The 24,741-nt window shown below is 45.8% G+C and overlaps 1 protein-coding gene across 2 annotated transcripts in view; it reads right to left on the bottom strand.

Annotated features, from left to right (window-relative positions):
• The window catches only part of PLA2G4A (phospholipase A2 group IVA), a 68,898-nt gene that overhangs the window by 31,698 nt on the left and 12,459 nt on the right, over positions 1-24,741 (bottom strand). For both annotated transcript variants that reach the window (XM_038144451.1, XM_038144452.1), the window contains exons 2-5: positions 21,127-21,229; positions 20,830-20,962; positions 14,494-14,575; positions 1,925-2,073 (exon numbers count right to left, since the gene is read on the bottom strand). In XM_038144451.1, the coding sequence (XP_038000379.1) occupies positions 1,925-2,073; positions 14,494-14,575; positions 20,830-20,862 (264 nt within the window). In that variant the 5' untranslated portion in view covers positions 20,863-20,962; positions 21,127-21,229. The remainder of the gene's footprint in view (positions 1-1,924; positions 2,074-14,493; positions 14,576-20,829; positions 20,963-21,126; positions 21,230-24,741) is intronic.

Below are 24,741 nucleotides of genomic sequence, written 5' to 3'. Positions count from 1 at the left end.
CTTCTCATACCCTCCATGTTGGAGCAGAGACCTTTCAAAAATGTGATAATATCCAAAGAAGGATGTGGATATGGCAGAAAACCATTCCATGCTTTTGCTCTAATCCATGTGGATCTATATTTAGCAGACTTTTTTTTCCCCAGTAGCTGCTTTCCAAGTCCTCAAGTAAGATATTCAGAAAGATTTTCAAATTATCATTTACACGGTTTTTGTTAAATGAGATCTCCAGACTCATTTAATTTATGGGTTTTGTGGCATCATATCTTCTAAAATATCACGTTTGTGGCTTGGACTGTATTCTTTGTAGAAAACAAAAGGAATCAAGATATAATCACTTGAATAATTAGCTGCTACATCTGGGATCAGCCTCTTCTCAGCTATAAAGAATTTTCTTCATCCTGTGCCACAAGCAACCCTTTGAAATTATGAGTCCTCTTTATTTTAGAACAGAGCTCATTATTTTCATGGTATTTACATTGTTCTGTTTCCTTGCAGAATTTTATGCCCATTCCTGCAATCTCTGAGTGCTATCTCTTAAAACCAAAAGCAAAAACTTCTTAGTGGGGTTTTGAAGAGCTGCTTACACTTCAGAGGGCAAACTGCACTTGGGATAAAGATGCAGATTGAAACAAGCCAAGGAATCACGAGGATTGTGGAGTTTGAGCTTTAGAATTAACAGAGGTGAGGAGGTAACTTTACATATTTTTGACACTGCACTCCACTGCAGAATCCAAAGGCTCTTGCCTACACTACCAGGTCCACAATTAACCATTATTAAACGTTATCATCTACTCTTTGCAGGTAATTATCAGGGAATTTTATTGCACTATCTCAGAACCAGCAACAGCCTTTAGTTATTATAAAGACACATTTCTACCTATAATCCATCTTGCTGTGTTTGTGACTGTAATAATTTTATCCTTTCCAACACACTTGAACCAAATTTTGTTCTCAACAAATTCAAACATTCCTAGAGAACCTGCCAAAGTGTAAGGGAGCTCAGAGCAGGGCCCAGGATCTGCTCCAGGAGACCCAGCACTGGCACCAGAGGATAAGGCAGGAACTGATGCCTCAGAAATCATTCTGAATTCCCTGATATCTTTTGTCTCTAGTGCAGGATGCATGGGATAGTTCTTCATGATCCAGCAAGCACACCATGGGTGTAATGGTCAAACTGTGGAGCCTTCCCCAGGAACTCAGGGAACTTGTAGGAAGAACAAGTCCCTTTCAGACCCAAGTCTGATGGTCACAAGCTCAAGGAAAACCTTCACAGGCTGCAGCATCTGTCCCAGTTGGCCAATTTAGACTGAACACTGTAAGCTAGGGTCAGAAGAGAGCAGGTGGCAGGGCCATCCTATATGAAGAACATAGCTCACAAAGGACCAGAGCTAACCTTAAATCCTTGCCATGCCCATTCAGAACACACACACACCTAACATTCAGCTCTTGTGTGCAGCCTGGAGAAGTTTAACACGAGACTGAACAGTGGCTTGGCCAACAAGGCTGCACATGGAGTGTGCAGAAAAGCCCTGGGTGGGCTCCACGCAAGGAGGACATAGCAGAACCAGCCTTTTGCTTTGTCTCCATGGGCAGACACTGGACTTAAGCCCCACCTATTCCCTATCTGAAAGAGCTGAATCGGGGTAGGGAGTACTGCAGGGAGTACTCTGCAGCTGATGTGAGGAACAAGAAGTTACTATCCCTCAGAAGCTGTCCAAGGGATGACTCACAGGCATATCTTGTAATGACTTTTCAGGCTACTCCTTGAATAACTCAATTTATCCAACACTGCTTGCTTAACACCACAGCTAAACCTAGATTTAATATTTTAAACAAAGGGGTGATCTTGAGACATCAAATGCCACACATGTGTAAGCCACTGTTGTTTTACCCTTCATCTGCCCAGCCCATCCATGGGATTTACCTCCAGGACATTCTCCAGATTGGGGTCCAGAATGAACTCGAAGGTCTCGTTCCACACGGGGTTGATGTCGTTGTTGAAGTGCTTGGTTCTCTTCCTGCAGTCGGGGGCGGTGGGGATGAACAGCTCCACATAGGGATCTGGAGTGTCAACTGTGGAGCAGAACACAGGTCAGGCAAGGGAAAACTCCAGCTTGGGCTGGAAAAATTGGTACAATTCTGTGAAACCACAGATCTGCTCACGGTAAAGGACAGAAAGATACACAACTCTTTAAGTTGCGTTATATAAATGTAATGACAAAAATGATACAACGATACCAACAATATCCCCAAAAGAAACCTTAGGGCTTTAGGAGGAGAGGGGCAAAGCCTTGAGCAAACAAGGGCACAAGGACTGAGTCAAGTTCATTGGGAATATGCAATCAGCCAGAAAGTGGTGTTTTTAAAAGCTTTTACTTCTTCCTCTCTTTCCAGCCTTTAATGCCTTTGGCTCGTGTCACAGCAGCAAGTATCCCACAAAATAATGAAAACAAGCAGTTTGCTGTGGGTTTTGGATGCTCTTTCACCTTGGCTAATTTGGGAGTGATGGAGAAAATCTGTCACAGCACTGCAGTGCTGCACACAGCATAAGGAGCACTCGGTTCTCAAACACTGCCACCACCACAGCTCTGGGGAGTCACTACAGGATGAGGACACCTCGTTTACACAGCAGAACCCCAACTGGAAACAGAGATATGGGAACTGCAGATTACAGGAATTACCAGGGGGAGAAAAGAAAACATTGGCAAATCCCATCGGATGTGTCTAAAAATAGCCATTCCTGAGAGCACAGAATACAGTCCTAAAAATGCACTTTCTAACAAGTTAAAGCATGCAGGGGTTTTCAGCACAATGAGGGTTTTTTTTGTGTCAAATGGGGACAGGGCTCAGATGCCTCCCAGGAGAGCAGGGGAAGTTATTTCTGTGGATGTGGAGGGTTATGAAAAGCCTCCTGCTCTGCTGTGGTGAAACACCCACATTTTTCCAACACTGAAACATGGAATCACAGAATATGCTGAGAGGGAAGGGACCCACAGGGATCATCAGTGCAACTCCTGGCCCTGCCCAGACACCCCAACAATCCCACCCTGTGCATCCCCGGGACCATTGTCCAAATGTTCCTGGAGCTTTGGCAGCCTTGGGGCTGTGCCCATTCCCTGGGGAGCCTGGGCAGTGCTGAGATTAAATCCTATCACGAGGAAAAGCAAGTCCAAATATTCCTCCTTGTACACATTTTCAGTCTAAAGATACTTTTTTTTTTTTAATAAAGGCAAAGTCTAGAAACTCTGGGAGTTCAGTAAGACCTTGTCCATGAGATTCCTGAGGATCAGAATCACTTCTCCCTCTTGCTGGGAGAAGGAAAAGAGGAAAACAAAGAAGTTGAGTAATTTCAAATCAAATCAAATGTCTTTTGGGGGAAAAACCCTGACCAAACAACCATAAGAAAACAGCTTTTGGAAACCACTCAGAAGGTTCTGAATGTGTCCCCAGGCAAATCCTATTCAGTGTTATCCTAATCCAACTTGTCAAGGAGTTCTCCACTGTGCTCCATACCTGTGGGGCTCAGCTAATTGCTACATTGAGGTGGTCTCAGTGCTCCTTGAGTAATGAAGAAGCAGCTATTTAAAGCTGGGGATCAGTGTGGAAAGGCTTTAAATAGCAGCCTTTATTAGCTCCTGAGGAATTATGCCTGATCTTGTCTCTTCATTTTGGGCAGCGGAACTGGGGGATCAAGCCCCAAGTCTTTCCTCATGGGCAGATGTTCCAACTTGCCAACTTTTCCACTCCTTCCAACTACTACACAAAGCTCTGCCACAAAGAAAAGGATCACGAGAAACAAGGCTCTCTCAAACTAAAAATCCATGAAGTGACAAGGTCTTGCTAAGTCTTGATATCCAGCACGACTTTGGCAATAAACACCCAGGGTTACCCTACCAAGAGACTGAAGTTGCCTACAAAAACCTGGATTTTAGACAAAATCCTGATGGCTGAGCAGAGCTCTAGGCAAAAGATTAGTGCCTCCCTCTCCATTCAGATCATGCTGTGATCAGTCCCAATGCTTACAAAAATCCAATTTTTCATATCAACACAAACAGCAAATGGTTTCCTATCCATATTTAAAATCTCAAAGCATGTAGAAACCCCAGACTTCTGACATGCAGATCCATCACTACCTTTCTATCAGGCAAACCCCAGTAAGTGTTGAAACAGAAACTAAACCCAAGGCATGGATCAACTGAACTTGAAAAAATCAGTCTAGGTAGTTCAGTATTGCCAAGTCACCTCACTCCATCTCTTTATTAGCTTTTTAACCCAAGGCAAAGATTTAATCACCTACCCTTTCATGTTTGAAAGTTTATTTGGAGCTTTTTCAGTTAAGAAAATGAAAATCTATTCTTTTTTAACTTCCTTCTTTAGATGAAGAGAAAATATATGGAAAGACTGCTTGCTCTGATTAAGATATTGCTATAAGCAATACTAAATACTTCTTTAAGATATATTATATTAATCAAAATCTCACTCCTTGGATGGGGACCAAAAACTACCAGCAACCTGGCAAATAACACAGAAGTATTCACTTAATGTATTTCAAAACATTGCACTTATCTAATGTACATTAAACAGCCAGTGTGCACTCTCAGCACGGGTGTTTTTATTCCTGCCTGGACTAACTGATTTGCCAGGTAATGTTAAAAAAACTAAGCTGAAAACGTAACTCAAAATAGCTTGCTGGATCAGCACTGTTATCACAGAACTCCAAAATGGTTTGGGTTGGGAGGGACCTTAAAGCCCATCCAGTGCCACCCCTGCCATGGACAGGGACACCTTCCACTAGCCCAGGCTGCCTCAAGCCTCATCCAGCCTGGCCTTGGGCACTGACAGGGATCCAGGGGCAGCCACAGCTTCTCTGGACACCCACACAGAGAAGGATTTCTCCCCAATATCCCATCTAACCCTGCCCTCTGGCAGTGGGAAGCCATTCCCTGTGTCCTGTCTCTCCATCCCTTATCCCAAATCCCTCTCCAGCTCTCCTGGAGCCCCTTCAGGCACTGGAAAGCTGGCATCTATATTTTGTTTTTAAAGGGAAGAGTCATTATGGTGTATGGGTCAAAAGTGACGTTCAATCACAAGAGAATTATCAATGTCTGAGAATGATCTCTATCTGGACCTGATGACCCTAAAGGTCTTTCCCAGCCTTAAGGATTTTGTGTAGGGGCAGCACTGTTGGGGAACTGGTCTTTTGTCGCAGCAGCTGCCTCAGCAGCAGCCACCTGGGGCAATTGCACTTGTTCCCAGGACATTTCTGAGGAAAGCTGAGTTTCTGTGCAGCTCAGCCCTAAGGCTGTTCCTTATGCAAGTGCTGCTGCTCCATCACCATTTCTCAGAAACAAGGCAGGCTGAACCAACAATTAAGGACAAGTATCTCAAACCCCACCTGCAATCTAAAAAACACAATTAAGGCTTTTAGCACTGATGCCAACGAGGGTCCTGCAATTAGCAGCTTGGAGGCAGATGAAGTCTTGAGTAATTAACAAAATGTTGGTGATAATCCAGATTTACAGCCCCCCCACCCAAAGCTCCAGGGGCTGAAGACACATATCCCAAAACAAGAACAGAGTCAGCATCCTCTCTGCTGGTTTTTAACTGTTGCCTTGGGAATGGCTTAGAGGTAGAAAGTAAGGATTCACTGACTTTTCCTCATCTGATTTATCTCCTTTATTTAAGTCATGGCTATAGGATTCTCCCTTTAAATTGCATTATGAATCACCAAGTGAAACACACAGTGGACAATAATTAGGGTCAAACATTTTCACAGTGAAAAATGAGTAATGCTTTAAGCAATCTGGCTATTAGGGAAACCTGTAAAATTTTCTGCAACGACTGGAAACCATTTGATCTTATGTTATTAAGATTGGGTGAGATGGCTGTCATCAGGCCTCAATAATAATATGATTAATATTTCAGATATATGATTTATATTTCAGTCATTTCAGTTTCAATAACTTCAACAGCATAATTACCATAAAGAAACTATAGAAAGCCTATTCAAATATAATACTGAGATTGACACATACCTATCTCAAAACTAAAAATTGGTAATAACCCTTAATTTATCCACCATTAAGTGCAATCCCATTGACAAAAAATTACTGGGCCCCAAATGACCATCTTTGTGTCTTTCCCACCATTTTTTTGGCTTGCTGCACTACAGTACAACTTTGTTTAGCACATGCAGCTGAGCAGCCTGGCTGAGGTCAAGCCAACAATGGGAATTGCTGGATGACCTCTTTTTCCTCAAAGGGGAAGGAAGCTAAATGACAACAGAATTTCTATCCAAATTGCAAATTTATGGGGCCCCACAGTGGCATGGAAATATGAGTTGGTATCTCTGCCATAGTCAGGAGAAAAAGTAATTAATTTTAAGATCATGGGGTTTCCCAGCTTAATGTTATTTTTCAGTTTTTTAAAAGGGAAATTCTTAAAAACTGTACTTATCAATAACTGTCCCTCCAACTATGGAACAGATACTTGAAATGTTGCAGACAAATCCACAGCCTAGCAGTAATGCAGATGCCAGGAGACCTGCAAGAAGGCCACAGCAACCTAAAAACCCCAGGAGTACTCCCTGCTGCTTGTTTAAGGCACCACAGGGAATGCCAGGGCTGGTGGCTTTGGGGATTTTGTAAAGTGGTGATGCAGTGCCAGATTTCGTGAGCGGAAGGTGACTCCAAGGGAAGTAAGGCAGCTCTGAAGCAGCAGCTATGCTATGAGAAATCCTGGGATTAGGTAACACCTTCATTAAAAATTACTTGTGCCTTTTATGACAGTGCTTTTCATCTCTGGCGTTACTTCAGTGGAGGGAAAAACCAGCTCCCAGCACAAGCACTGCACTATCACCCAGTTCACTGGTACAGGACACCATTGCTTCCACTGATCCAGCCTTGAAAAGGCAAAAAAAAAACCCCAAACAAGTCAGCTTTTGGTCAAATCACATTTGTAGAAGTGCCAAGAGGGAAAGAAACACTGCCTTGTCTAGGTTATCTGCACAGTCCCCTCTGCAGACACACAATGAAAAGTGATTGAAGCATTACGAAAAATAACATTTTTTCTAGCAGTATGCCAGAGTCTAAGGGGTTTAGGTTTTTTTAATTAATTTAAATTCCTAGTTCTCACTGTCAAACCAGTGAGTATTTCACTCCATGTATTGGTTTTACACAGCCTGTTTTTGGTAGTGAGGAGGCCACAGGGGTGGCTCCTGTGAGAAGCTGCTGGAAGCTTCCACCATGTCCAGCAGAGCCAATCCCTGATGGCTCTGGAGATGGACATGCTGCTGGCCAAAACTGGACCAATGAGAGAGGCTGGTAACGCCTCTGGGATAACAGATTTTAGAAGAAAATCAAAATAAAGTGGGACACAGGTTTTCTTCTAGCCAGAGAAGAGGAGGAGGTGAGAACATGTGAGGGAAACAACATGGAGACACCAAGGGCAGTGGAGAAGGAGGGGCAGGGGGTGCTCCAGGGGCCAGAGCTGAGATTGCTCTGCAGCCGTGGCGAGACCAGGGTGAGGCAGCTGTGCCCCTTCATGGGGATCCACAGGGATGCAGAGATCCAGCCACAGCCCGTGGGGATCCACGGGGGATGCAGAGATCCAGCCACAGCCCGTGGGGATCCACGGGGGATGCAGAGATCCACCCACAGCCCATGGGGATCCACGGGGGATGCAGAGATCCAGCCACAGCCCGTGGGGCTCCATGGGGGATGCAGAGATCCATCCACAGCCCCTGGGGATCCACGGGGGATGCACAGATCCACCCACAGCCCCTGGGGGAGGTGCCCATGCTGGAGCAGGTGGATCCCTGGAGGAGGCTGTGATCCAGTGGGAGACCCAGTGGTTTTTGAACACCTCCAGGGACGGGGACTCCAACACTGCCCTGGGCAGCTCCTGACAATGCTTGAGCACCCTTTCCAGGAAGAAATTCTTCCTGATGTCTAACCTGAGCCTTCCCTGGCCCAGCCTGAGGCCATTCCCTCTCTTCCTGCCCCTGTTCCCTGGGAGCAGAGCCCAACCTCCCCAGCTGTCCCCTCCTGTCAGGGAGTTGTGCAGAGCCAGAAGGGCCCCCTGAGCCTCCTTTTCTCCAGGCTGAGCCCCTTTTGTAGCTCCCTCAGCCATTCCTGGGACTCTAAACACTTCCCCAGCTGTGTTCCCTTCCCTGGCTCCAGCCTCTCAGTATCCTTCTTGTTAGGAAGGGCTCCAAACTGACCCCAGTTCAGATTCTTCAGCTCATGCTTTTAAAATAACATTTTCAAAATTAATTAAAAGTCTCCTTCAGGCAGCAACCTGCAGAACTCCTTACCCAAAGAGCTGGGATGAGGAGACCTATGTGGATTGAAGGAAAACCAGTAAATTTTCTGCAAGAGAAACTCAGTGACAGCTGATGACCCCAAAGGCACATCCAGCTCAGGGAGTCTCACTGAAGGCAGCCAAGGAGAGAAGAAGATCAGTGGGAAGTGTGACATCCTTACCCTGTTCATATTTTTCCTTTACATCTCATTGTGACTGATGTTCTTCCCAATTCCCCCTTGGACCAGGCATTAGCCCAACCCTAACACAACTTCAAAGCATTTCTGGGACAGGGTATGAGAGGGAAAAGAATCAAAAGCAAGAAAAAGCCAAAATATCACAAATGGGAGCTTCCTCCTAAATGGAAAGGCCCAAACTGGAGGAACAGTGATGTCCACAGGTCCTGGAGGGGAGCCCCACCAGGAAGCTCTGCCTGGAGACAGGCCAGCACATGGGACAGTGTCCCAGCTGAGACGGCCATGATACACAGAGTAACACTTCAGCTCTTCAGAAGGCTGCAAGCATCCACCCTTCTTGTACTTGAGCCCAACCTTTTAGCCCCCCTCCTGTCCATGCACTGCAGCTGTGTGCCCTCTGCTCCCTTTGGTGGTTGCTCAGTGCCCCTGGGCACTCCATGGCTCATTGCTGTCAGTGCTGCTCACCTGCCCTGCACAGCTGTGCCCACTGGGGATGAGGCTGGGCCCAGCCCCACTCCCAAATATCACCAGCTGTGTACCTACAGGAGAGGAGCAGCTCTCAGCCAAGCTCTGCAGCTGGTCACAGCCTGGCAGGGCCTGGAGCAGGGACAGGGGGCTCTCCAGCCACACAAGATGGATCCCAGGCCTGAGCCAGCACTGCTCCAAGTCACCATCACTGCATAACGGAGTCATGGGAGAGCTTCCTAAGGATGGGAATGAGTTTTCACCAACCTGTCACAGAAACAGGTTCCCCCTCAGTAACTCCATGGCAAGCACTCACAGACAGGATTTCTCATCAAATTATATTTTTGCAGCTGGGAAGAGCAGCATTATCTGGATCAGTTTCACTGTGGAACACAAGAGCCCGTTTCTAACATGACTTCCACCTCCCAGCACTGGATATCCCTACAAAAGGGAAAGGATACTGGGTGTGCCAAGGAAACTGAAATCTAGCATTTGGTTGCCTCAGTGTTAGACTGAGATCTGCAGTAGACATCTTGAGCAGTTGTTAGCAGCACTGTTCATTTAAGATTTTTTTCTTTCATCCATCTTTTATGGATCCATACTTCAGGCACATGAAGACTTGCACATGCAGCTTGTAGGATGTGGAGGATTGGCCAACTCTGACCTACTTTTCCCAGGCTGTTAGGCTGGAAAAGGGGAGCAGTTTAGCTTGTTTTCCCCTTGCAAAAATCAGGAGCTGCTCCAGGGCCTTGCAGGAAGAGCCTTATCTGATGGCACTCCACCAGGTAAGTGCACTGTAGCTAATTCAGGGTGCAGGACTGGCCAGCTGCAGTCCACAGAACAGCTGGATGAGTCCTGAATGAGCTGTTATAACACAAACCATAACACAAGCAGGCAAATCTCCAGTTCCTTCCTTTCAGCTAGGCCAGGTTTAAAACCCTGCTCACACCTGCCTGGACTGCCATGACTTGGGTTTAACCAAGCCAGCTTCAACCCCAGGAGCTCTGGCTCACAGGGAACAGCCCCAGGGGACGGGGTGTGAGGGACAAACACGCATGCTGGACATCCCTTCCTCATTCCCAGGGCCAGACAGGTAAAGGTGTGCTCCCATCCCAGTTTCCTTTGGAGACGCAGGAAGCCATGAGGAAGGGCATCTCCTGAACTTGGCGAGATGTCCACAGCTGGCTGCAGTGACGTGGGCTGACCATGCCAAGAGCTATCCAGGAAGCTGCTTCCCAGGTCTATTTGGGCAAGTTTTGCAACCAGAGCTGAGCTCTGGTGACTGCACTGCTCCCAGCCCTTGTTTATCTGAGCAGCTAAACTGCAGTGGAGATGCATCCTGGATTCCAACTGGGTGGGCAGCAACTGGGAGAGAAGCTGAGTACCAGTGCAAACTTAAAACATTTTTAAAAAGGGAATTTTTTCCTAAAAATACCCAGAATGACACTGTTCATTACTACGGCATCAAAAGAAGATGAAGCAAGGAAAAGCTGCAAATCCCAAACAGGATTAAGCAAGATGAGTGATTGTTATGAGCAGAGTCACACAACTGGTTTCCTCTGCAGATACCAGCATTTGTTGTGAAAGCCAGTACACTTAAATACACGTTTAAAGATAGAAGACAAATTTTACAATGCTTCCTCTGACCCCGTTTTCCACCAAGATCCTTGAAAGTCCAGAAGGGGAGAGATGCTATGGAAAGGAGACCCAGTTTGCAAGCATTTCTCTTCCACAATGCTGCAGGTTTGGACTCTGGGATTTTTCTTACAAGTTCTTGTACTGTCATGGAAGTAAGAAAAGGTTCTACAGTTTGGGTGGCATCTGAGTAGACTCAAAACTACACATCTACCATACAAGAAATCACTGGGCCAGAGAAGTGATTTTACAAGGTCTGCAATCAGCAGCAAGCTAAGCAATTAAGATAATGAAATCTTCACCAAAGTCATGCAGATTTTCTGATTTTTTTACCTTGTAATAGCTTTATTGTAGCAGGTTTTGGGCAGCAGGGGCATAGAATCCTAGAATGGCTTGAGTTGAAAGGGGCTGTAAAGCTCTCCCTGCCATGGGCAGGGACACCTTCCCCTAGCCCAGGTTGCTCCAAGCCCCATCCAACCTGGTCTTGGGCACTTCCAGGGATCCAGGGGCAGCCACAGCTTCTCTGGGCACCCTGTGCCAGGGCCTCCCCACCCTCACAGGGAATAATTTCTTCCTAATATATTTTTTTGTCTTCTTTTTCATTGAACTGTGTTTCTGCCAATTCAGCAGGGTGCATTGGCTGATTCCAATCCCCAGGACAGCTGGTAGAGGGATACAGCAGGAAAGAAGGAAAGGTGTACAGGAGGTGGGTTTTCCTTTATTCCTGACTGTCCTAGGCTGCTTTGATAAACTGGCAATAAATGACAGTCATTTTCTCAAAGTAAGCCTGTTTGCCTGTGTGGTGAGAGGTGAGAGCTGTCCCTGTCCTCATGTGACCCTTTTCATGTTCTCTCCCTGTCCTGTTGACAGAGGGAGGGACAGCAACCAGCCAAGGTCACCCAGCACCCATTTGCTGCATTTACTCAGCTCATAAACCTCCCAGCCTGCTCAGGAGCTGAGCACACCTACCAGAGCAGCAGCCTCTAAACCAGGATTTAAACCTTTGTACAGCTACAGCTGCATCACCTGGATGTTGACAGGAGGTATCCAGGGTGTGGGAGTCACCCGCTCCCAGGGGACACTGAAACAAGTGACACCAATAAAGGAAGGACTTCTATAGAGGCAACAGTAAACGGTCAGACACCTGAAATAAGAAGGGACTTGAATGAACTGCTGGGAAAGAAAGGGTCTGCCCTCAAACCTCTCTTGCCCCTTTCCCACCATCCTGAGTGATGAGTTCTTACAGGAAATCTCATTTATCACATTTATCACTCCCACACACAGATTCACAGAATGACAAAATGGCCTGAGGGTGACACAACCATTTACACTGCCCATTCATAAAGAGCTCAAGAAATCTTGGAAAACTTTCTAGAAATACTGGTTATCTGCCCAGCCTGGGCTTGAGGAGACAGAGGTGTGGATGGCCATGCCAGAGGAGTCAGTGCCTCCATGCCACCCATTGAGGGGAGGGCACCACACACACCAGACCTGCCAGCTAAAACTCCTTGAGTACAGGTAGAGTTCAGGGCCCCCAGGTGAAAAATATCACACAAAGCACTTCAGCTTTTCACATTTCATAAACTTCATATTTCATAAACTTGGATTTGCTCAGATCTCTCAGAGCTGTTCCAGAAAGTCTTGGAAAGGCTGATATGGAAAAAAGAACAGCAAAACAAACAAAATCCCTCATGTTGCCCCAGGCCTCCACCACACCACAATGTAAAATTGCTCCCAGAGCACCTCTGGTTCATAACCTGGAGTGAAAACAACAGAAAAAATTAAGGGGAACTCCTCAGAAGGGTCAACAGCTTCGGAGTGTCCATGAGGGAAGTGAAATTCAGGCACCCACCCCAAACAGGACTCACACATAGTCTGTCACAATCTTCCTGTCCTTGAGACAAAAAACCTGATGGAAAAGTTCATCAATTGCCTCAACATGTTTAATTTTTGGCAAATCAAATGAAACAAATATATATACATATGTATGTATTGATTGTGCCAACCTATATATATATATATATATATATATATATATATATATATATATATATATATATATAGGTTGGCACAATCAACTGTTAAGTCCCTTCCCTACTCTCAGCTTCAAGCACCTCCCCACAGTAATTAACATAATCATTAATTTCATCAAGTAGCTGCCAGGCTCCCATGACAGGGAATAAAAACACTTTTAATTTTCCCAAAATTAAAAAAAAAAAAAAAAAAACAACAAAAAACCAAACAATGATCTGTTTTTTCTCGCTTTGGGGGATCTGCCAGGACCCCAAGGATCAGCCCTGGGTCCTTGAAGCTCACCCAGAGATGTCCCAGCTTGGGGGTGCCTCAGGCTACTGAGCTCTGGCAGTTGTCTCAGACAAGAAGCCAAGCAGGTTTCAGTGGCCCTACAGCATCACTCTGGCAGGTTTTATCAAAATATGTTTTATCAAAATGTTCTTCCTGAGCAGCTTCTTGATTTTGATGACTTGCTAAGATAAGAGGATTATTTTTTCTAGAAAAAAATTACAATTACATTGAAGAATAATATTTGAAGTTTATACTATAGGGCCATATTTGCTCAGGTGCACAAAGTTGCCATGGCTTCTGGCTTTTGTCATCCTTTCCATACTCCCTTTAATATCAAATCATGGGGTCCCCACATCAACCTCTCCTTTTCTCCCCTGCCAATGTTGCCCACCCTGCCTCATGAGAGACACCAGTATCCAAGAACCTGTGTAGAACCTGTGTCTTTCCATTTAACTCATCCTCTTACATACACAAACTCATGGGCTCCTTGTTCCACTCTTCCAGCTCCTTTCCTGAGGTCTTCTTATCTTAAGACCACCATAAGTATGAAATGATACATATCTGTATCCTCACATACACATACCACTGCATCTTCCCTGCGTGCTCCTCCCCCTTACCCCACAGGGGATGACAGACTCCCAATTCCCTCTTTTCCCCTTTGCCAGGGCTCCCCTCTCTTCCCTTGTACTTGTGGCTGTTGAACAGCCCCCTCTCAAGCAACCCTCCTGCAATTTTAGTATCAACAGACTTCAATTATGAAACCCCCCTAAAGCAAAGAGCAAGGGTGGGTGGGTCAGAGCAGCTGCTGTACTTTGACCCAAAAGTAGTTTCCAGGAGTTGGGAACACTTGTATGTCCAATCAGCTTGCTGGAAGAGCAGGAGACAAAGGTCACACTCATCCTCCCTGCCCCAGCCTGCAAGCACTGGGCAGCACTGGGAAAAGGGAGAGGCGGCCTGGCAGCAAAGCAGACAGACCTAAGAACGAAGGAATACTCTTTTTGCAGATTCAGCCAATATTCTCTCCCTCTTCCCTCCTTAAGAGCAGAGCAGAGTTGGTCTTCCTAGTGGTTTCCTGTTCAGCTGTGAAGTCCAGAGGCTCAGCAGCCTCCCAGAAAGAGGAAGAGGTGCTGTTGTCATCCATCTCCCCACCACAAGATCTGCTGGCCCATTTGAGTGGGTTTTTTTTAATGGACTTACATTTTTTCTATTTTCTGCACTGACTCAGCAGAGCTCTGGGCTCTTTCTTTCCCCCCTCAAACCACAGCCCTGTGAGGTGGCAGCAATTTCCAGTTTCACTGCACTCACACAGCACTTCTGACGGAGCCAAAAAGCTAATTGTAGGTGTTGCTGGCTTGTAGGCAAATCGTTTACAACTCACTCAGCTTTTCTGGATCAATGGAAAGAAGGAGCGGCACATCTGCTCTCTGAGTGAGAGTGAGCAGTGACACGGGGACACTGCCCTGGCTTTAACAAGACAGACAGAGATCCACCACCAGCCCACTGACAACCATTTAATGCACAATGAGTCACCAGCTCCCCCTCCCTGCCCAGGCTCACAGAAGAAAAGCAAAATAGAGAGAGAGATACTCACGCATGTCACCAATGGCTCCTTTGGTGACATTTGTGGCTTTCCTTACTGTCACAGTGAATATGTGTGAGTACTGGTGCTCCACCTGAAAGTCAGAGAGTGAGAGGTGATTAAGCCCCAGAACCAAAAAACACCCCATCTCTCAAAATAAGATTTCATTTTGTCCAAAAACAGAGAGAGAGAAATCACCCAGTCAAAACGTAAGGGAAACTCATACTGGATAGAGCATCCTAAAGCTGAACTGCACCCTGGAGCTTTACCAAGAGGTACCTGCACTGGGGCTGCTGGATTTTCCTGCAGCCACACCTACTAATCTCAACCAACAACACTCCCTCTCACCACAGAACCTGCTCCAAGGCATTTAGTCAGGCAGGAACCACTGAGAACTGCAAGGGAAAAATAGAAATGGGCTATTTTACAGCTTGTCCTGGTAATTGCCTTCCCCTGCTAAAAAGAATGAGAGGAATTACTTCAAAGTCTGTGTTCTGGAGCAGATAAATGCACACTGCACACACAGGGGGTAAGAGTTAGTGCTGTACTTTCTAGTACACATCAATATTCAGTGTGAAAGCAGCCTCAGGACAATGTAAGGAAGGTGCAAAGCAAGCTGTTAAAACAGTCACCAGCACCTTTCCTGCACTTTCTGGAGGTTCTTGTTTCCTGCAAAGCCCAAACACGCAGCAGGAGCTGCCTGCCTAGGAGCAGGTGTGTCCTCAACAAACCAGGGAAGTAGGAAAAGACGTGAAATTAAGAAACAAAAAGCAAAAGCCTTAATAAAAAGAGGTCACCAACTCGGCTGTAGTGTTGCTTTATCTACATAGCCCTGAGTTTGACCAACCTGCTGGATGCCACTGAGAATCACCAGTGCAGACTGCAGGGCAGCCAGTACTGCCTTTACAGGGACACAGGGATTGGAAGGAAATGTGAGTTTTTAAAGCCAGGATCAGGTCTCACACAATTGTATATTTTCTATCTTTTCCTAACCACCCGCTGACCTTGTGAAGTACATTAAAATAAACTCACTCACTGGGACCAAAACAACCAGGAGAACGCCACCATCAGGAAATTCACAGAAATTAATCTAAAATCATACACAATACCCTTGCTATGGGACATGCTTATTCAGGCTCTGCCTGGTGCTTTCCTGCTATTTTTTCATCTGGATGCTTCCTTTCTTTTTTTTGCCAGAACTGGTTGTTTCAGCCAAACCTCCTTATTTTGTGTCTACAGCTCATACCCAGAGGCCTGAGCCAAACTGGATCCCTCTCATATGAATAAAGAAAAAAGTTAACATCTTATAGGTTACATACCATTTTCTCAAAAAAAAAAAAAAAAAAAAAAAAAAAAAAAAAAAAGGAAAGCCAAAATTAATCTTCTAAAGACAGCAAAGTGACTTGTGAGTGTTTAAGTGGCATTTGAGTCAGGAGTCATTATAAAGCACCTCCAGTGACAGCAACACAACTCCTGCAGCAGCCTGAGGTGTGCAGCCACATCCCCGTGGCAAAGGCTCCAGGGGATAACACCCACAGCCATACAGGGGTGACTCCACTGCAGCCATGCCTGACCCAGACACTGAGTTTATCAGCTTCATCTGGCTGGAATCACCCCCACGCCGTGCCAGCTGCTGCAGGATCCGGCCAGGACTGTCTGCCTGGCTCTGGAATTTTCTCCTGGCAGCCACAGGAGTTATCTGGATCCAAGACCACATGAGCAGGCAGGGGGAAACTGTGGCAATGGCAGCTGTGGTGCACTGAAAGTGTCATGGCACAGCAAGTGGCTCAGCACCCACGGGAAAAGGGGAATTCAGACTCTTCCCAACACTCCCAGTGGGATGCTGCTCACCTCAAAAGCATCAGACCCAGCAGAGAGGGCTCAGCTGTGGGAACCCAGAGCTCCTAAGGAGCAACACCTATTTCACAGCCTTCCATAGGCTGACATGAAGACATCCCAATGACTGAGTGACATCCATCACCTTCTGCACTGCAGCTTCCAAGATGGATGAATGGGAAGGAGGATGAGACTTCTCCCTGAACAAATTTCTGCCTTTGCCAGAGGGCAAAAAGAAGTCCACAGCCTTACTCCACAGCAGGGTAAATGGGGATTTTCGTGGGTAGCTGGGAAGGGCTGGGAACACAACTGTGTGAAGTCACCCCAGCTCTGTCACTTACCCTGCCCCAAGAACTTTTACAAGCTGTGCCTCCCCAGAAACCATGGGCTCTCGCTGCCCCCTATTTCCAGTTTGCTGTCTGAAAATGTCCAAAGTTGCTTTATTATCTCCCATTATATTATCTCCCAGGTATGTCAAATTGATGAAGTTGGTTTCACAACTGGCCTCAGTTTCTTCATACAGACTGAAGCATTTCCTTTGTCATATCCAACCTTGTAATTAAAAGAAACAGCCCAAAGTACAAACACACCACCCTCCTCCTTTTTCTCAGCTGTCAAGAAAGAGCTTGTCCTCGCAGGAGACCACAAATCAGAGATCACTGAGCCTTTAACAGTGAAGAGGAGTTACAATTAAGAGACAAGGATGGGACATGGGCGTGCTGGGTTTAGTTCTCAGCTGATAGGTGAAGTTCATGTGCAATTCTGATGTTCCACAGTTCTGGTTGGAAAAGGGGGATACCACATGGTACTCCCTGACAACAAGCACTCTGTAAAGTAACTTGCTTGCATCTCCCATATGCCTAAACTCATACCCCTAAATTCTTATACCTACCATCAAAGCAAGGCCAAGCCACCGCTTCCCAGTTTGCTCTCTTCCCAGCAGCACAGAGCTCACCTATTTCTATTACAAGTTCATAACTGTTTTACTAATGCCTTCACAAAAATTGCTTTTTTATTGACAGAAGAAGCAACCTCCATCATTCCAGCTGTTGTACTGCCAGGAAAATTAAGTCTGGTTTAAGACTGGGATCCTCTGAAAGGCATGTGAAAACACAGAGGCCGGGCAAAACAGAAAAGCAGTATCTTCTTTCCCTGTGCCTCACCCAAAACAACACACTGAGGATTACAATTATACAGTTATTAATATTTGGCCATAGTCATACACTTGGAAGAAATTTGCCACTACTGCAATAAACAATCTCCCTCTTAGTAAAATAAAAAAATAAAATAAATACACAGCTACACACAGGAAGCTTTAAAGTCCAGATCTCTTCTTACACAAAAAAAAAAAAGTTTTTCATGCAAATTAAATGCAAGCAGAAATTAGGGCAATTATGCACTTAGGGTCCAGTTTCTAAGGAGATAAAAAGGCCTAAATGTCCATATTTCAGAAGGATTTTTTTCAATTAGTTTTTCAGAAGGAGTTCTGATGAAAGCCCCTGAAAACACAATTAGAAACGTATTGACTCTGAATGTCTTTAAAAATCCAGCCCTTGCTAGTTTAGATGACTAAGCTGCATTTTCTCAAGTGACTTATGTTCACCTTAAGTCTTGATAAAAATCTGTACAAATACCTCAAGTACTTCTGAAAAACAGATGATGGTAAATAAATCACTTAAAGGTTGCAACACTGAGAGGAACAACATCTACATTCCTTTAAAAATCTAGGACAGGTTACAAATTTCAAAAGCTCACAATTAACTCCAGTGCAAGGTGTCCCTGCCCATGGCAGTGAGGTGGGATGGGCTTTAAGGTCCCATCCCACTCAGTCCATTCTGGGACTCTGTGGATTTAAAAAACTAAAATACGCTGTCCAAAGTGACCTGCTTTGCACATGTGTTTCATTTCACTTCCTCTTTCTCCATAAATTTAGAGAGGAAAAACCAAAAATTTTTCACCATGCCCTGTCTGAATATGGGTTTTCTGAATCATGGAAACTCAGGTGGACAATGTTCACTGTTCAATCCACTGCGTTTTCCATGACTGCACAACCATGGTTCAGCATCTCTTGTTTTCACACCTCAGCTCTCCTTTGTTCCTCTCTCACCTTGGAGTGCTTTCCTTCCCCTCAGTAAAATTTCCCTCATTATCTGCTTTGCTCTCATTTGGATGTCCCTGCACACAACACCACCCCCCCTTCCCACCAGGGGCTGGGACACAGCCCCAGGATGTCCCGGAACACGGGTGGGTTTTGCCTGCCGCCCTTCCGGCCGTGCCCGGCCAGGCAGGGATTTGCATGTGCTCAAAATCACATTTGTCATATTCCAGAATGCTGAGTCACAGAGCACAGCTCCACCAGGACACGGGCATTCTGTGTGCCAGGCAATCAGGCAGACTGCACAGCTATGAAATGGCTTTACTTCCTTCATGTTAAGGACACTTGAGCTAACAATGGAGCTGGACAAATGAAAATATTTGCTTGTTTACTTAAGTAAATGATTTTCATGGAATCCATGATGATCTTTCACAGGGTATTACAATTATGACAAACTTTTGTGCCCACCCACAAATTTTATCTTGAAGCGCTTTTTTCCATTGTTATAATATTTATCCCCCATATCAAAGTAAATGAAGAGGTATTACACACTTTAATTCTTTGCATTTTTGGAATAGTCAGTTCTGTCTGCACCGGCAGCAGCTTTCTGAACATCTTAATTTATACCTCAGAGTCTCTCATAAAATGAGAAAAAAATAGCTCAGAAAACACACAACAGCCAGCACAAGGAAATTGCAGAAATTGCAGAATACTTTTGATTAATGTAATGCCAAATGTCATTTAAATCCAAGATTTTTGCATTGATGTGAGCCTGCTGCCCATGACCACTCAAAATTGCAATAAAACTTTCCATGGGATTTCAGTTTTCCAATTAAAATCTTCCATTCACTTTCCAAGCAATTAAAAGATCAGCTCTTGCACAAACAGTGTTGATTCTGGAATTAGCAACATTCCCACAGCAACAGTTCAGCATTCCCAGGGAGCTCTCCTTACATTTACTATACACACTTTTTATTTATTGTATTATATGTAGGACAGCTCCATTTTGTTGATTATTGGTATCAAAAAGTTCTTTTATGTAAGTGATTTCATAAAATACATAACCAAATGCCTCAGAGGCACAGATCATTCCAAGCAACCCATCCAGGAGAGGGCACTGATGCTGAAAGGAATTGTTTTAACACAGACATCACCCTGAGGTTTGTCCTCCCTCCCAGCAGTTCCCAGGACTGGGCAGGGAGTAAAAGCCAGTTTGACATCTGCTGGCTGCACACTGGTGTGGAGGATGTGAGTGCATGGGGCACAAACCACAGGGTTGATAAGAGATCACTTGTAGGAAGCACAGGGAGTATTTTTAGCCATGTAAAAGTAAAACACTGTGACAAGTGTGTGGCAGCTATCTCTGGGGACACCTCACTGTTGCTGTCAGCCCGGTGCTGTTACGAGAAGCCCCTGATAGAAACACACCCAGTGTGGCTCTGGATTTTGGCTTGGGCAGGAACTGCCATCCCAGTGTGTGCTTTGGAAACTCATTTCCAGCACAGCTATGCTCAGAGGCTGCTGAGACACTGAGGGCAGTTCTGCTCCCACTTGTTCCTCCTTCCCTTGCTCCTACTTCTACACATCTACAGGCTGCGCTCACCCTCCCCTTGGGCCAGCTCCAACAGCACAGAATGGAATTTCTAACCCTTCCATGGAATCCCAGACTGGTTTGGGTTGGGAGGGACCCTAAAGCCCATCCAGTGCCACTCCAGGCCATGGGCAGGGACACCTTCCACTAGCCCAGGTTGTTCCAAGCCACATCCAACCTGGCCTTGGACACTGCCAGGGTCCAGGGACAGCCACAGCTTCTCTGGGCACCCCATGCCAGTGCATCACCACCACAGGGAAGGACTTCTTCCAAACAAAATTTCGTCTGTTTTTTTATTGAACGAGTTTTTTGCTCATTCAGCAGGATCCATTGGCTCACTGCCATCCCAAGGATGTGACAGGTGGGACAAGGATGCAGCAGGAAAACTGGAATAAAGCAGGAGGAAGGGAGCAGGGGCACAGTGTGCTGCTGAGTGGCACAGATCGTCTCACTCAAAAGTTTGCACAATGTATTGTGAGGATTCTCTTTGAACCAACATTAGTGACATACACCAGTTTAAGATCTTAAATATCCCAAATTGTCAACTTAGCTCTCCCTTCATACTAATGAAAAAGAAAAGAGTACAACCTCCTTCTCCTCACCCCCTCCCAAAACTGCACTGTAAGGAAGAAAACTAGACACACCTACCATTTCTTGAAGGAAATAGTAACAACTCTAATGTTATGTGTTTATTTAGAGTAACTTCCAGCAGGGAAGTCATTATACAAGACAGTGTATATTCATCAGAGAAGATGGTGTGTATATATATATATGTGTGTATATATATATATATATATATATATATGTAAGATTCAGTGCTACTTACCACAATGTGTTGGTAAGGATCTATGATAGACATTTTTGCCTTAGTTGATTTAAGGCAACTGCCAAGTATCTATTGCAGTCCCACACAGGAGAGGCTTCCCCTTTTTTCAGAGCAGAGTTCAGTAGGAAAGGTCCTTTAAATAATAAATAAAAAATAAAATATAGTTAAAATTAATCTGTTCCTTTCAAACTATATTTTACAGACCAAATCAGTTACTACTCTTTAGGAAGGTTTCCACAATTAATTTGTTTACCAAGAACTTAATTTCATATAAGCTGTGGAGATATAGGTATTTACCTGCCTGAGCTGGAGAAATTTCTTGTCCTTATTTCCTCTACTTCAAGGTAAGAGCAGGAATCGTGTATCTTAAATTCCAGTCATGCCAGTGTTTCTAGCAGCTCTACAGATAAACAAAAGAAGAGAGAAATTATATTTATTCCGTAACTGTATTGTAGTATTTATGCTTCCACTCATTACAATCCTAGTTATGACTGTGAGCTCTGCAGGAGCAGTGCTGCCCTCTGTAAATCCAGGAAGGGAACTCCAGCTGGAGCTGTATGTAACCTCCCAACCAACCCCGGCTGACTGGAGACGTTCCAGAGGCTTGGAGGGACAAACTGCAAATCAGGACTTCATGGCTCTTCCACAGAGCCACAGTGGCATAGGCCACTGCTTTCTTAGCACTTGGTGACGATCAGGGGCCACCCGAGGCCTTCGAAGTCAGAACTGGTTTTAACCATCAAAGTACCAGAGGTTATTCCTTTCTGCATCTTTAAAAAACCCTGGGAACTGCTGGACAGGATCAGTTCTCAGATCCAGATCGTCAGAACCTGAACCATCAGCAGAAATTTCAAAGTGAAAAGAAGTGAAGCACCATTTGGGATTTGGTCTCGAGGCAATGATTCCTAATCATTGCTCAACTCTGAAACAGCAGTACAAGCCCTAAACAATTGTATATATCACTCCCAAACCTTTGCTCTTAAGCAACTACATAACAGCATGACAATAAAAATTTAGTTTCATTATGACCACTAGAACATTACAATGTCCTTTCTTTAATCACTGAATCATTAAGGCTGGATGAGCCCTCAAAGACCATCAAGTCCAACCATTAATCCAGCACTGCCAGGTCCTTCACTAAACCATGTCCCAAAGCACCCACACATTTTCTGAATGCTTCCAGAGACAGCAATTCCATCACTTCCCTGGTCATGCCTGACCACCCTTTCCTGTCAGCCCTAACAATAGTTTGAGGCTAGGTATCACCCTGGGTTTATTTATTCATTTTTATCTGAGGAAGTGTGAATAAGAAAGCCTTCAGCATTGGAGAATCATGGTAAACGTGCCCAGCGATATAATTTCTGGAGGAACTGTTGACATCTTGGAAGGCAATTCAGGAAAGGGAACAGCAGGAGCTACCCAATCACCAAAATGGAGAGGAAATTTGTAAAACCAGAAAATACTCATTTCCCTTAAGTGCACAGCCATCTACCACACTCACTTTGAGAGGACACACAAAACCAAGCCAAGGATACTGCTCTGTCTGGGGAAATAAGAGAGCAGGTTAGACCCAGGACGAAAAGCCTGGTTCGAGTTAACGTCCTGCATCCTAAAGGCAGAGTTCCAGTCCCCAGATGATCCCTCAACTGGTTCAGACATGAGATCATGCTCTCTCTCCCTGCAACCCCCCGCCTCATTTGTTTCAACATCTGCAGGAAGCGCGTTGGTGATGCTGCAGACAACAAACAGCCTCTTTGGCTACGGCGCCAGCACGAGTCCCCAAGCGCCATCTGCCCTCCATGCTGGATGAGGCAAGGATCGTGCAGATGGACAAAAATGCAAGCACGTCATCAACAACTGCATCCCAACACCCGCGCAGAGCGCAGGCCATGGGCAGGGCTCTCAGTGGGGACAGCAGGGCCAGGGGACAAGGAGACCTCGTACACAAAGCCTGGCATCCCGGGTCCCACACGGCTCCCACCACCAGCACTGCACATGCCAGCCCTGCCCTGCCCATGCCCAATGGCAGCTCCTGGCTGGCTGTGTTAATCAGAGTCTCTCAGGATGTGACAAACACAGGCAGGTACCCAAGCACAGGCCCCAGTGCCATTTCAGGTGCCTAGGGCTCGCAGAGGGACAGCTATCCATACTCTTCCCAGAGCCAGCAGGACATCTCAAGAGAAAGCAGACATTTAAGTGACTTGAATACTTAATCCCTTACAGTGGATTTAATTCAAATCAGTTAATTACACCACACCCTCTGGAAGCTCGCACTGCATTACCCACGGAGTTTGGGTAAAGCCCACTAAGAGATTTCTAGATCTAAAAACTGTAGTGTGGCAATGTGGTAATGAGGAACCAAATACAGCACAACCAGGAAATCCTGATTACACTCATCAAGAGCCATGAAGAGAGTCTTGAAGAATGTTTACTGCAAACATCTGCAGCAAATAGAGCTGTAATCCCAAAATTATCTTGCTTAACACTTTCCCCTACATGCTGTCCATCCCACACGGCCTAATGGGAGTCTACATGGAATCACAGAATGTCCTGAGTGGGAAGGAACCCCCAAGGATCACCCAGGCTGACTCCTGGCCCTGCACTGACACCCCAGCAATCCCTAAGAGCACTGTCCAAACCCTCCTGTAGCTCTGGCAGCCTTGGGGCCGTGCCCATTCCTTGGGGAGCCTGGGCATTGCCCACCACCCTCTGGGGAAGAACCTTTCCTGGTATCCAGGAAAACCTTCCTCTGGCCCAGCTCCAGCCCTTCCCTGGATCCTGTCCCTGGTCACAGGGAACAGAGATTGGAGCTGACCCTTGAGAGGAGCTGCAGCCCCCAGTGAGCTCTGCCTTTAGCCTCCTCTTCCCCAAGCAGACCATAACTAATTCAGGGCTGTATCACAAGCACTCACAAAGTCCTGCACTTGAGCTAGAGTTGGTGAGCCCCACTCTTGGCACACGCAGGGGAAGCAGTGCCTCTAAACACATCTTCAAGGACACTGTGACATTACCAACACAGATTGTTTTGCTTCCCTGATACCTGGTGGTGTCACACGATCTGTGACTGTGCTGTTGCTGGGGCTGACAGCATTCCTTCCTAAAGGAAGAGCAACTCAAGGCAGCACCACCAACATTGACTGTTTAACTGTATATTTATTATAGGTAATCAAAGAAGAGATTAAGTAAACTGGAGAACAGAAGGTTGTGTGGAGACTTCCAGCAGCCTTTCAGGATGTGAAGGGGCCTACAAGGAAGCCAGAAGGGGACTCTGCATTAGGAATTGTGAAGGGGGAATGGCTTCAAACAGACTGAGGGAAGATTTAGGTTCAACATACAGAAGATATTCTTCTCTCTAAGGGTGGTGGGGCCCTGGCACAGGGTGCCCACAAAGCTGTGGCTGCCCCTGGATCCCTGGAAGTGGCCAAGGCCAGGCTGGATGGGGATTGGAGCAACCTGGGAAAGTATCCCTGCCCATGGCAGGGGGTGGCACTGGATGGGCATTAAGATCCCTTCCAAACCCAAATCATTCCATGACCCTCTGATTCTCACGGTTTTATTGGTCAATGTCCAAATTTACAAATTACACAGCAAACAAGCCACAGCTCAGCCTGGCCCTGTCATGGAGAGCTAGTCTTTCCCTTTCTCCCAGTGCCACAAATCCCAGCCTTGTCATGCAGAGCCAGCCTTTCCCTAAGTGCCTAAATCTCACTTTCACCCAGAAGTGCACTTTACCTCTGTCAGGACAAGGGTGTTTCATTGCTAGGCACGGTTTCAGGCTCCATCAGTACCAAGCTATCAGTGGATAGCTGGATCACTCCTTGAGTCAACAGCTCTCTGTGATCTCAGCTCATACTCACTTGAGGCGACAGACTGAAGTGGAGGAGGGATTATTGTCTTGGAAGACCAACTATA

Source organism: Motacilla alba, chromosome 8, assembly GCF_015832195.1.
Source record: "Motacilla alba alba isolate MOTALB_02 chromosome 8, Motacilla_alba_V1.0_pri, whole genome shotgun sequence".
Lineage (NCBI taxonomy): Eukaryota > Metazoa > Chordata > Aves > Passeriformes > Motacillidae > Motacilla > Motacilla alba.
The sequence above is the reverse complement of the archived record's forward strand: the minus strand, read 5'-3'. Positions and strand labels throughout refer to the sequence as shown.